The sequence below is a fragment of the Trichosurus vulpecula genome, chromosome 8 (assembly GCF_011100635.1).
Source record: "Trichosurus vulpecula isolate mTriVul1 chromosome 8, mTriVul1.pri, whole genome shotgun sequence".
In the NCBI taxonomy this organism is placed as follows: Eukaryota; Metazoa; Chordata; class Mammalia; order Diprotodontia; family Phalangeridae; genus Trichosurus; species Trichosurus vulpecula.
Window position 1 is genome coordinate 139,729,969 of NC_050580.1, and position 12,945 is coordinate 139,742,913.

Consider the following 12,945-nt stretch of genomic DNA (forward strand, 5'->3'; position numbering starts at 1 on the left):
AAGGGCACAATTTCCACTAAGTACTAAGAATCCCATAACAATCCTTCATAACCTTTCAGAATAATGACTCCCTCTCCCCCCAGCCAGATGCTCTTCAAAGTATTATAGGTTCTCTTCCTGAATGTTTTACTGTATAAATGTAGGGTGTAGTATGTATGGAGACTGGTGAAGCAGGGAGACTGACCTGTATGAGTACATCTGCTAGACAGCAGAAGATTATGTGAGGGAGTTAATGGAAATTCACTGCCCTCCCCATCCCTGCCAGTATAACTATACCAGCTGGGTAAGAGGGTAGGAAACACATGAGAATAGCTGTGGCAAATATCTTTCAAAGGAGGAGAAGGTGGGTGTAAAGGATAGTCTGGTATGGGTTGGAGAGATGTACATTTTTCCTAGTTCTGCTAAGTCAAATACTACACTTTCCAGGAAGGGCTTTCCTTATGAAAGAACATGGGAAAGCTTAATTATGAGTGACGGATAGATGAAAAGACCAAAAATAAAACTAGAAACCCAAGTTACAAAGGAGATGTTTTTACTAAGCTGGAGTGGATGTGTGTGTGTGTGTGTGTGTGTGTGTGTAAATTGCCCAAGCTATCATTATATCATAGGAAATTGCCACTAAGCTTAAGAAAACAAGAAATTCTTACCATCACATCATCTCTAAGAGAAAAGAAATGTCTTAATTTGTATCAAAGGATTTTGCCTACTTCTAACTCTTGCACATATGCAGTGCTTATTAAGCAAATAAAGCTATGCCATTGCTTCCATGGGTTGAGAGATACCATCAAAGCAGCACCAAGTCTACAGTACACTATAACACATGCTCCAAACTTTTAGTTCAATCAATTGGCCCTCGTCAGGCTTCGACATAAGCTTTGGTTAAATAAGACTTGAGCAAGTCAATACTTAAACTTGACTAAATTCACTTTCATTCAACAAGCATTTATGTTTATTCATTGCTTATCATCTATGAAGCCCTGGGGATAGAATGGTGAAAGTGAAACATTACCTTCCCTCAAGGATTTTATGTTCTAAGCATGATTATAGATAAGGAAATACAAGCTCACAGGATCCCATTTTTGAAGCTGGAAGGCACTTAGATGCCATCTGGTCCAATGCCTTCATTTTAAAAAATTATTAATTTTTCAATTCTCTGATATCAAAGAGGTTTGGAGAGATTAAATGACATTCAAAGTCACACGGGTAGTAAGTGGCAAGTTCTCTGGTCTCAAATCCTTTCATCTTTCCACTATATTATGCCACCTATCAAGAAAGGATTCCTATAGTATATGGCCCATGAGCCTTAAAATAAGCTAAGGATTCATTTTAAGAGGCAAAGGGAAGGAGAGGCACGGGGGGGGGGGTGGGGTGGCCTATGGAAAGGCAAGGAGGTGGGAGCTGGAATGTCAAGTCCAAGCTAATTTATCAAGAACACAGAATGCAGGATAAGAAGTGATGTGAAAGAAGCCTGGAAAGCTAGGCTGGAGGCAGGTTCTGAAAAGCTTTAAATACGAAGGTGAAAAGTTTATATTTTATCCTAGAGTCAACAGGAAGTCATCAGAGGTTCCTGAGTAGGGAAATGCTATGTTCAGACCTGTACTTAAGGATGATTCGGGCAGCCCCACAAAGGAAGCCTCCCAGATGTTTATCCTCAGAGAGGAGAGAGACCAGAAGCAAGAAGACCAAGTAAGATGCTGTTGCAAAATTTTAGGCAAGAAGTGATAAGGACCTAAATTAGGGTAGTAGTCTTGTAGGCAGAAAGGTGTTATACAGACAAAGTTTATAAGATGGGGCAACTGATTGAATATGGGGGTGAGGAAGAGTGAAGAGTCAAGAATGACTCTCTGGTTGCGAACCAAGGTGGCTTGATGATGTTGATGCCTATAAGAGTAATAATAAATTGTCTAGCAGGGGTAGGTTCAATGAATTTAATTTGGGCACACTGAATTTGAGATGGGATATTTGGGTGGATAAATCCAAGAAAGCCACTGGTGGGATGCAAAAGCTCAGGGGAAGGAGAGGACTGGACAATATATAGACATGGAAGTTCACCTTATGAAGATGATCATTGAATTCATGGAGCTGAAGAAATAACTAACATGTGAACAGGACTGAGGACTGAGCCCTGAGACACACCCATGCTTAAGGAATAGGGTATGACTGCCTAACCAGCAAAGGACACTGGGAAGAAGTGATCGGACAAGCAGGAAGAAAAGCCAGCAGATAAACATGTAATGAAAATCCAGGGAGGAGAAAGTATCTAGCAGGAGAAAGTGCCCAACAATGTCAAAAGATGCAGAGAATACAAGTAGAAAGACTTTGAAAAGGCTAGGAAATGTAGCAATTAAGAGATCACTAACCTATGGAGATAAGTTTCATTGAAGCCCTAGGGACAGAAAGGGGTTAGAAAAATGAATGAGAAGTGACACTGTTAGAAGAAATGAGTGTAGACAGCTTTTTTCTAGGAGTTTGACCATGAAAGGGAGAAAAGATATAAGATAAGCACTTGAGTGTACAGCAGGGTCAAGTAAAGGTTTTCTAGGGATGGAGAAGCCAGCCCCAGGCCAGTTTGCAAGGCAGCAGGGAAGGAGCCAGTAGATAAGGACACCATTCAGAATCTCAGCAGCATATCCTGGGAACACATATTCCAAGAGAAAAGGAAAATACTACATTGAATTAATAACATAGTAAACTAGTCAGAGTCGCTGCCAGGCTGTGCTGAGAGCTATTATAGCTGACCTTTCTGGTTGGTTCAGAGCAGACCAGAACAGGAAGCCTGTGTGCTTCTACAGAAAAACATAAAAATAAATTTGCACATAATTTCTAAAGATGTGGCTCAGCAGCAGGGGTAATAAAGCAATGCTAGTGAGCTTTAAAATTAAACTGTTTCTGTCTAACATTACAGTTTTGGCCTAACCATGTGTAAAATGACCCCTTTAATAACCAATAATTTGAATTATGCATTACTTTTAAATTTAAGACAGTTTAAAAAGTTAGTAAAATATCAATCTTTAAACCCACCCAAATATTTTTTAAAAGACTGTGTTAAGATAAATCAGAGTTAAACTAATGCTCATTTCCCATGAATTTATAGATTTAAATTCTAAAATACTGCTTTCATGTACAAAGGAAAAATCCCTATAATGGAAGAGGATAATTGATAAAAACAGAGAACATTCAAGACATATCCATGAAAAAATCTGTCTCTAAACACCTAGAGTAGTATCCTTCCCTCACTCCATTTACATGTGGAAATTGAACTTATTGACAGAATCCCAAGTAAAATCAGAATTTCAGTTATAGAAATGACATCTAGCCCATCACTCTGGTTATATAAACGAGGGCCAGAGAGATAACATGATTTGCCCTAGGTTACATAGCAGTTTTGTGGCAGAATTAGAACTAAAACCCAGGTCTCCTAACTCCTCATCCAAGAATCTTTTTGCTCCATCCCAGTTTTGAAACATTTTGACAAATGGTCAACTTGATGTTGTTTGAGAAATCCATTATATCATGGGTATAGATCACAGTCCCCTCACACTTTCTCATCCTGTGAAATTCCTGTCTGTGTCTTTCCAGAAGTCATTTTCAAGGAATCCACTCAGTACATTGAAAGCCTTTTTCCCATTCTGTTTTTTTTAAACAGAGGGTATTTTAGAGCAACTATGCTGTTCTTATATTATCTCTCATTCTCACTATATAATGGGCCCACCATCTTTTATGGTCATATGTGTTGTCAGCAATGTCTTTTACGGTTTGCATTTATTTATCCTGGGCAAAGTACTGTTAGTAAGTGCCCCAACCTGCTTTTCCCCTTCAGGAAGCTTTCCCTAAACTCCTCTTAATTCCGGTACTTTTGCTCTTTCAATTATCTCGTATTTATCCTGTATATAGCTTGATATGTGTATATTTGTTTGTGCGGTATCTTTCTCATTAGTTTGCAAGCTCCCTGAGGTCACAGACTGTCTTTTGCCTCTTTTTTTGATCCCCAGTGTTTAGCACAGTGCCTGACCCGTACTGAGTACTTAATAAATGTTTACTGATTGATGGATTTCTGCTGTCCTTTAGATTATTTGTAAAGTTAGTTCATAGTCATGTAGCACCATCAAAATACTGGTGTTAATGAAATGAGATTTGTGGATGATGAGAAGTTAGGAATCATTTAAAGCAGTCTAGAATTTTCCCAGAGCAATACAGGCTGATTTCTTTCTCCTGCTCAATTTTAGGCCCTGGTCACTGACTATCTATAGCACTTATCTAAGATATACATTTTGCTGGTCCCCGTCCAGCTTCATGTCATTGTCTACCCAGCAGCAAGCATTTTTCGGGGGTAGTGAGGGGTGGGGTTCGTGTGCATACTTAAGACCAATCTCTTTCATACTACAATGGATTTCCTGAAGTTTTGAGGAATCCGTCTTGAAGTAAATGTTACAGTGTCATATGTGGACAATAACATTTAGGGAACTTCACCACCAATAGGGAATCCTTCTTTTGTTTGGATTTTTCTACATAATATCTTCCATGACACTTCTGAATATGTAACTTATAGATTTCTTTGGTACAACATAATACCTTATAATGCATGATAAGGATGCAAGTGCTTTGTGAAGTACGAGGAGCAGGGAGTAAATTAATTTCTGAGAGAGCATAAGCCATTCTCAGTAAGAGTTTAAAGAGATAAGTTAGAAGGCATGGAGGTTGATGGTTAATCAAATAAGATAGTAGGTCAATTTACATAATAGATATAAAATGCTTTACAAACCTTAAAGCACTATTAACATGTTGCGTATTATTATTTTTTCAATCTTTTTTTAAAAAAAATTTTTGGAGGCAATCAGGGTTAAGTAACTTGCCTAAGGTCACACAGATAGTAAGTGTTTGAAGTCAGATTTGAACTCAGTTCCTCCTGACTCCAGGGCTGGTGCTCTATCTACTGCACCACCTTGTTACCCCTCAGTCACTTTTTAATAATAAAAGAACAACCAGTTATCTTTTCCAACATTTTCCATAAATGAATGAGTGAAAAAATAAAACATTTAAGAAGTGCTTTTTGGAAAGCAATCTGGAATTATGCCCAAAGAGTTATTAAACTGCCTATATACTTTGACCCAGCAATACCACTACTAGGTGTGTTTCCAAAGATAAGGAAAAATGAAAAGAACATATATATTCTAAAATGTTTATAGCAGCTCTCTTTCTGGTGGCAAAGAACTAGAAACTGTGGAGATACCTGTCAATTGGGGAATAGCTAAACAAGTTGTGGTATATTGTGACAGAATATTACTGTGCTATAAGAAATGATGGTCTTAATGATCTTAGAAAAACAGGGAAAGACTTACATGAAATAATGAAGAGTGAAATGAGCAGAACCAAAGGAATATTGAACACTGTAACAATATTGTTTTAAGAACAACTTTGAGTGAATAAGTCTTTTTGACTGTTATAAATACCCAAATTAACTGCAAAGGGACATGTGAAGGAAGAAATTATTTGCATCCAGAGAAACTATGAATATGTATGAACTATGTATAGAATGGTTTTATATATATGACATATATATGCATACATATTTGGGTCTAATGGTAGCCATCTCTAAGGTGGAGGGAGGGAAGAAAAAAGGAAAAAAGGGGAAAAAAGAAATTTACATGATAACCTTAAAGGGAGTAGCAAAATGTACATAATGGATTTGCAGTTTCATATGCAATCTTTTTTTTATTATACTATGTTATGTATACTATACTAAGTATACTATACTTTTTATTATACTATGTAAGGGAAATGCTTGTTTTATCCCATAAATTAAAATTTTAATAAATAAAATTTTTTAAAAAATGCTTATTGTGTGCAAAGTACTGTGCTAAGTGTGGGGATACAAACAGAAATGTAAGACAGCCCTAGTTCTCAAGGAGCTCAAGCTCTAATGCAGGGGAGACAGCATGCAGAAAAGTTTCACCTGCAAGTAAGATGGAAACATCCTATGGTCCTCAGGCTGCAGCCCCAGAGATGATGTCATTAATGATGATGTCCTTAATGTCCTTTCCCCTTATAAAAACATATCTGTGTGTGACAGTGCCAAGGACTTTGGTAGCAAGAACTTCCTTTTCTGGGCCTTCAGTTGTAGTGGCAGCAGACTCTGTAGGAGATGTTGCCAGGCTATATATCCAAGGTGATGACCGACGGCACTGGGCTGGAAGCATTGCTATTCCCAAGGCTCTTAGATTCAGGGTACCAGATATTATTCCTCTGTTTAAGATAATTTGAAAATTGATCCCAAAGTTTCTCAAAATTATGTTCTTTAGCAAAAATTTCCTCTATATTCATTTGGTTATTTGCAGTTGGTTTTGTTTTTTGTTTTTTCCATATTTTCCCTTCTTAAGTGACTTGGCCACTTTTTCACAAGGTACATTAGGTACTGAGGGGGCAGAATCTAAATGTGGTAGTTATGATATTTGCCCCTCTTCAAAAATAAATGGCCACAAAAATGCTAATAGGTCTGTTCTACTTTGAATTGATTTATTGTCTCAATTGGCTTCATGTACAAACAAATACTCTTGGGATTGTTTAATAGATCTGGATTTCTCTCTCTTTAGAATTGCTTTCTTCAACTGCTACACTTTGAAAGGTGATAACACTTTAGTTTTGCATTCTTCTTCATAGTGTTTTACACATCGTCTAAATAGCAAAGGTGTTGATCTTTGCTGCTATGTTTTTCTGTTTTACAAGGAGATTGTGTTTTCTTGATGAGGTAGTTCTTAGATGATTTTTGTCTCTAGTCATGTCAGTTGTTTTGCATAGGTAAAAAATTCTCAAGAAATATTTGAATTGCTGTCTTTACTTCTGTCCACTGTCTTTTTTTTTTGCCAGAGTTGATAGTTTATTTAAATTGGTTCTTAATCATTATTTTTAGATATTAGAAACTCTATGGATTTTGTGTTTTTGCATTAACGTCAAAAAGAAAAGCCCAAGAAAGTGGAAAAGAATCTGTTTTCTTCTCTCCTGAATTCCAAAGTTCTATGACTTACCTTTACATTTAAATAGTTAATTCTGAAGTAAAATGAAGCTGCTGATGACAGAACAGTCATTCTACTCTGCCCATCTGACATAAAATATCAAATATTTTTCCCAATTAAAGCCCCAGATAGAAATTTTACAAGTCATTTCATAAATTCTTCAAGTAGATTAGAAAGAAGCACATACAACTTACGATTTTTCCTTCATAAAATGCTCCACTGCTGTAGGTTGTAGCCAATGTAGAAGCACACTCCTCAAGATACCAAGGTTTATAACCATTCTCTGTGGTACTACTGACAGAGATAGTGTATATGCTATTGGTGTAGCCATCACAGGAGCAATAGTCACCTTCTCTTCCTCCGTTTCCTGAAGCCCAGACAAAGATGGAGCCTAAGCCCTGGCGACCCTAAAAATTAAAGATGGATGGTGGAAGTGAGGGAAGCGGGTTACTAAAATGAGGCAATAACTCCACTCTAAAATCTCTAGTGGTATTTTCTACTAAAAGAATTAGAATTTCACATTCATTCTGATCCTCCTCTTTACCCTACCTACCTAAATATAATAGCAAAAGCATAAAAAGGCAAGATTTACATTCTGTATTTTAACATAGTATTTTTGCTTGAGGTAACAGAGGCTTGTAGAATAATGGAGAGACATGACCATACTCTTGTAATTTCAAAATAAGGACATAAGTTTTTGGGTCACCACTCATAATAATATATTTTCAAAACCTACTGTGCGCCAAATAATATACAGGTTGCCAATTATGACTAAATTTAACCTTTTAATTGGGGATTTAGAGATGTAGAATTCTGGTACAAGATTAGTCTCAACAAGTAGCACAGCATTAGCATGATGAACTTGGGGTCAGTAAAACCTGGGTCCAAATCCCCTTTGTGATGCTTAGTAGCTATGCGACTATGAGGATGTCACTTAACTTCTCTAAGCCTCAGTTTCCTCATCTGTAAAAATGAAAAGATTAAAATCAATTACCTCTGAAATCCCTTCTAGCTCTAATTCTAGGATCTTATTAAACGTATTTGAACATTTTAGGAAGAAAAACACGAGCACTAAAAGTAGGAAAAGGGAAGAATGATTTAGAGATGAGAGATCTCTTTTTAAATAAACAAAATGCTGTTTTTCGTGGGGGTTTGTGTTGCTCCTTGATGGCCTAATGAAAATAATACACAACCACACCAATGTGATGGCAGATTGAGAGAGTAAAACCTAGGAATATTTAGTATATTTATGTTAAGTTTTTTTTAGAGTACAAATGAAAACAACAGAAATGACATGTTACAGGTAGGTTTTAGTGTATTGCCACTAGAGTCGCATAGGATGTATCTATGCATACATCTGTGTTGTCAATCATTTTGACTGTAAGAAAATGGTCAAACTAACTGAATTAGCCTGAAAGAACTAATCAAATTGCTAAAAAGAGCCCTGCTATTCAGCAATAACTACCCAGAACCACACCATCTGTCTCCCCAAATCACTAAAATCTTGGCCAGTGCTTGTTATTCACCCTCAATGACATAAGCTTTCCAGACCAAATGGCTAACCCCAACTGAATTGGGGATTGAGATATATGGTGAAGTAGCACTACTGTTCCTAATTTTGGCTAGCTCACTGTTAGATTTGGAGACAGTTTTCAACCTCAAATCTAAAATCCTGTTTCTAATTTTGGGCTGATGCAATTTTGAGACCCTGCTCCTGGTAGGAAATACCAAAATCACATTCAGAAAATTAAAGCCAACTTCTACCATGTAGGTCTTTCTGTGCAGTAACCCATCAGCTAGTTGTATGCATAGATCAAATGGCCTGTCAGATTATTTTATTTTTATCATTCTTTGCATTTTCTCCAGCAAGGAGAAGTTAACAGAGAATATAAGAAAAATTTATTCATTTGCATGCACTGTCTCTGCATATAAGCTACTACACTATAAGGATTCCTTTCTAAATTTAAAAAGTGGGATTGTCAGACTTGACTAAAATAATTAGCACAGCCAAAACATGAGTAGAAAGGCTATTCACATTTATCTGATGAGTCAACCCTTTGGAACAATGTACAAAGTAATAATGATGATGCTGAGGATGCTGATAACAGCAGCTGACACTTATGTAATTCTTTAAAGTTTCATTATTAATATTTAATATTAATTTGATCTTTACAACAACCCTATGGAGTTGGGTGCTATCATTATCTCACTTTTACAGATGCGGAAACTGAAGCTAAGGGAAATTATGTGGCTTGCCTAGATTACACAGCTAGGAAGTGTCTGAGGTAGAATTTGAACTCGGATCTTCCTGACTCCACAAAACAAATAGATACATTTGTGCATATACATGATCTCCAAAGAGCTGAGAACACCTCAAATCAGTCCATTCTCAGTAACAATAATCCAATTCAAGAAATATTTCCTGCCCATATTTAATCTGACTTTGAAGAATATTATCCCCCTCCCCAACATGCATTCAACAAAGTTCTTTATAAAATACTGTCATTTTGACAAAGTAGAACATGCATCACTTTTACTACAATGTCAGTCAAAATGATCTAAACAGCTATATACTCTGGCTAAAGAATCAAGCCAATAAACATTTATTAAGGACCTATTGTGTGCCAGATAGTGTGCTAAGCACTGGAGAAATAAAGGAAGACAAAAACAGTCCTTACACTCAAGGAACTCACAGTCTAATGGGAGAAATGACATGCCAACAATACATACATAATACATGTATAAATATATACATGTGCATACATATGTTTAGATATCTATATATTATTTCCAATTTACATTGAAGACATGTGTATACATATGCATTCATATGTAAATATTTATATATCTCCAAATAGATGCATGTAGATATATGTATATATTCTTATATATAAATAGATAAATAAATGCATACATATATATAATATATTGGAGATAATCAACAGGGAAAAGGAAATAGCATTAAGGACGATTGGGAAAAGCTTCTTGTAGGAGGAAAGATTTTAACTGAGACTTGAGGGTTGCCAAGGAAATCAGAAGGCAAAGAAGAGGAGGGAGAGAAATAGCACAGCTTATGCTATTACACATTTAAAAAGAAGTCTGTTTACCATTTTCTCAGTGTATGTTTATTACCTGTAAACTCAGACACTTCAAAGCATCAATAGCTAAGGTATGTATTTTCATAGGCTGTTGCTTAAATTGCTTATGGTAGAATATGAAGGTATCACATGAAATGTAAACCCTACCCTTGAACTCGAATATTTTATTCATTAAAGCCACAGCACTGACCTGATCAAAACATCCATCAGCTTTGTGCCTGTGAGCAGAAGAGTTCATCCATGAACTCAAAAGCTCCGCTGCCGAGGTCTAGTAAATGTCTGCCATCTGTTAGCAGCTACAGCAACGTGTGGCCTCTCACAGCAGAATGACAAATCCATACGTGCGCTAAAGCATTTTGTGATGCCAAACCATTCAGAGGAGGTTTTATTATATGCCTAATGATGAATTTAAAAGTTTTCCCACCCATATCACCACCATCACCTCGTATCAAAGAAGGAATTTATGAAAAAAATTGGGAGTGGGATGAATAAGAATGAATGAGAATGGTGGCATGGCTCAAGGTCCTTCCATTTGTAAGAGAATTTTCAATTTAATGCAATAGAATGCTTCACTTTTAAGGGTCCTCACACAGGACGTTTTACTTCAGTTTAAAGGGTCTTTAAAAACCATGTACTCCAAGCCTGTTTTACAGATGAGGGAACTGAGGCCCACAGAGGCTCATCGAAGTTGCATAACTAATTTGATACAGAGGGCCCAGAGCGTAGTTTTTTTTGTTGTCTGATTCCTAGGGCCAGTACTCCTTCCCTTAGATCATAATCTAATATTTCAGAAATCTGTGACAAGCACATTTGGGGGAAACTGCTTGGTTCCATTTGAAATTTCTCTACTTTGCTAAAATGATGAAAACCCAATCATATATTTTTTTGCCTTAAGGGAAGAGAATGAAAATAAAGTATTACTCAAACTTTCTACCCATTCATCCATACACTAAACATTTCTTGAGTGTCTAATATGTACAAGGAGAAAGGAACAAACATTTACTAAGCACCTACCATGTGCCAGGCACTAGGCTAAGCACTTTATAAATATTATCTCATTTGAGCTTCACAACAGCCCTGGGACACAGGTGCAATTATTACCCCATTTTATAGTTGAAGAAACTGAGGCAGACAGAGGTAAAGTGACTTGCCCAGGATTACATGGCCACTAAGTGTCTGAGGCCATATTTGAACTCAGGTCTTCCTGACTTCAGGCCCAGAGCTCTATGCTACCTAGCTGCCTCAACTGTGTACAAGTACTGTGATGAAAACAATATTAGATAACATCAAGTGAATGAACAATTCAAGCCCCAAACACTTCTGCCTTAATTATTTTGATATTTCAGGTAACAGAATATGTGTGTGATTTTATTTTTACTGTTTGCATAAACCTAATCAGGAATTTATCTAAAGTTGGAGTTTGTAGTATTAGAGGTCTCTTGAAACCATAAAGAATGACCATCTCCGAAGTCTTACAACGTCATATGCTTATTTCTATACACATGACAGTAGGAAATTAAAACATTAAAAGTGATGCTTCCTACCTAGGAAATGGAGGCCCCCACTGTGAAGATTAATCTAAGCTTTATTTTAAGATTTTTTAATTCCTCTTTACCAAGAAACATCTGATACAAATAAGCTCATAGATTGTCAGGCATGTTGAATAAAAGACTCCAATGTTTTCTTATAATAACTTCTATACATTTGCTGGTGACACTTCTTGTGAAGCTGCTGAATTTTTAAAAATTCACATGCTATCTATTGCTATTGTTGTGGCTTCATATAGACATGAATCTGGTTTCCCTTTTTTTCTCTCTATACATTTTATCTTACAAAAATATAAGTGTGCTCCACCGAACGATTGTCCAAAGGTCCAAAGACATCGGGAGCTGAATTCTCAGTCTTAGTCAATCATTTCTGAAGCACAACAAACACACATCTCTCAAAGGTCAAGCTTCACAACACTGACTAAGGGATGCCTTTTTATACGGCCCAGGTCAACAAAAATATTTGAATTCAACATTTGTTTAAGTACCTACCATGTACAAAGGTCTCTGAAGAAATCAAATGGAATCATATACCTTCTAAGTTCAAAATAATATTAGAGATCATCTAGTCTGAACTCGTTTAATAAATGAGGAAACTGAGTCAGACAAAGGGTAAGTGATTTACTCAGAGCCATACAGCTTATAAGTGACTGAAGTCAGATTTGAACTTGAGTCTTCTTGACTTCATGTCTGGTCTTCTATCCACTGAGTCACCTAGTTACTTAAAGGTTTTAAGACATCTGCCACATCTGAAGAGCCTCTGACTCCACATTAGTTAGGCCTTTTATGCCCGTAAGGGTGCAGGAAGCCATATCAACACAGCCTGAGCCCACCAGCAAGCTGCATCAAAGATGACCTGGCTTGGTCTTAGTCCCCTGGGTACCCTGGGAGATACTGATCCTATCACACATGGTTACTTAGTGGCAGAGCTGGAATTAGAAATCAGGTCTTTCGACTTGCAGTTCAGTGCTTCTCCTACTATATAAGGCTTCCTCTCGTGTCACTAGAAGAAACAAGGTGTGTTTAGAAACTTTAAAAGCTGAAACAAGGATAAAAAAAGGAGAGAAATCTGAGAATTGGAGCCAAGTTTTTATTCCTCTAATATTTTATTTTGTTTCTTCAAAATGTCTTAATGAAAATAAACACAAGAGACCTCTAAGTACATTTTAAGTCCCAAAGTAGTCACAGTCTGTAGCAAGAGGGAAGAGGCAAGAGAATGTAAGCCTCTTGAAGGCAAGACCTGTTATATTCATCTTTATATGCCCCAGCTCTCAATTTTGCCCATAGTAG

General features: G+C 36.8%; 1 protein-coding gene across 4 annotated transcripts in view; it reads right to left on the minus strand.

Moving 5' to 3' along the window:
* PCSK6 (proprotein convertase subtilisin/kexin type 6) overlaps nt 1–12,945 on the minus strand; it is a 256,959-nt gene that overhangs the window by 139,453 nt on the left and 104,561 nt on the right. For all 4 annotated transcript variants that reach the window (XR_005008948.1, XM_036735030.1, XM_036735031.1 and 1 more), the window contains exon 8: nt 7,205–7,417. Coding sequence is in view for 3 of the 4 variants with exons in the window: in XM_036735030.1 (XP_036590925.1) it covers nt 7,205–7,417 (213 nt within the window). In the remaining variant the exon portion in view is untranslated. The remainder of the gene's footprint in view (nt 1–7,204; nt 7,418–12,945) is intronic.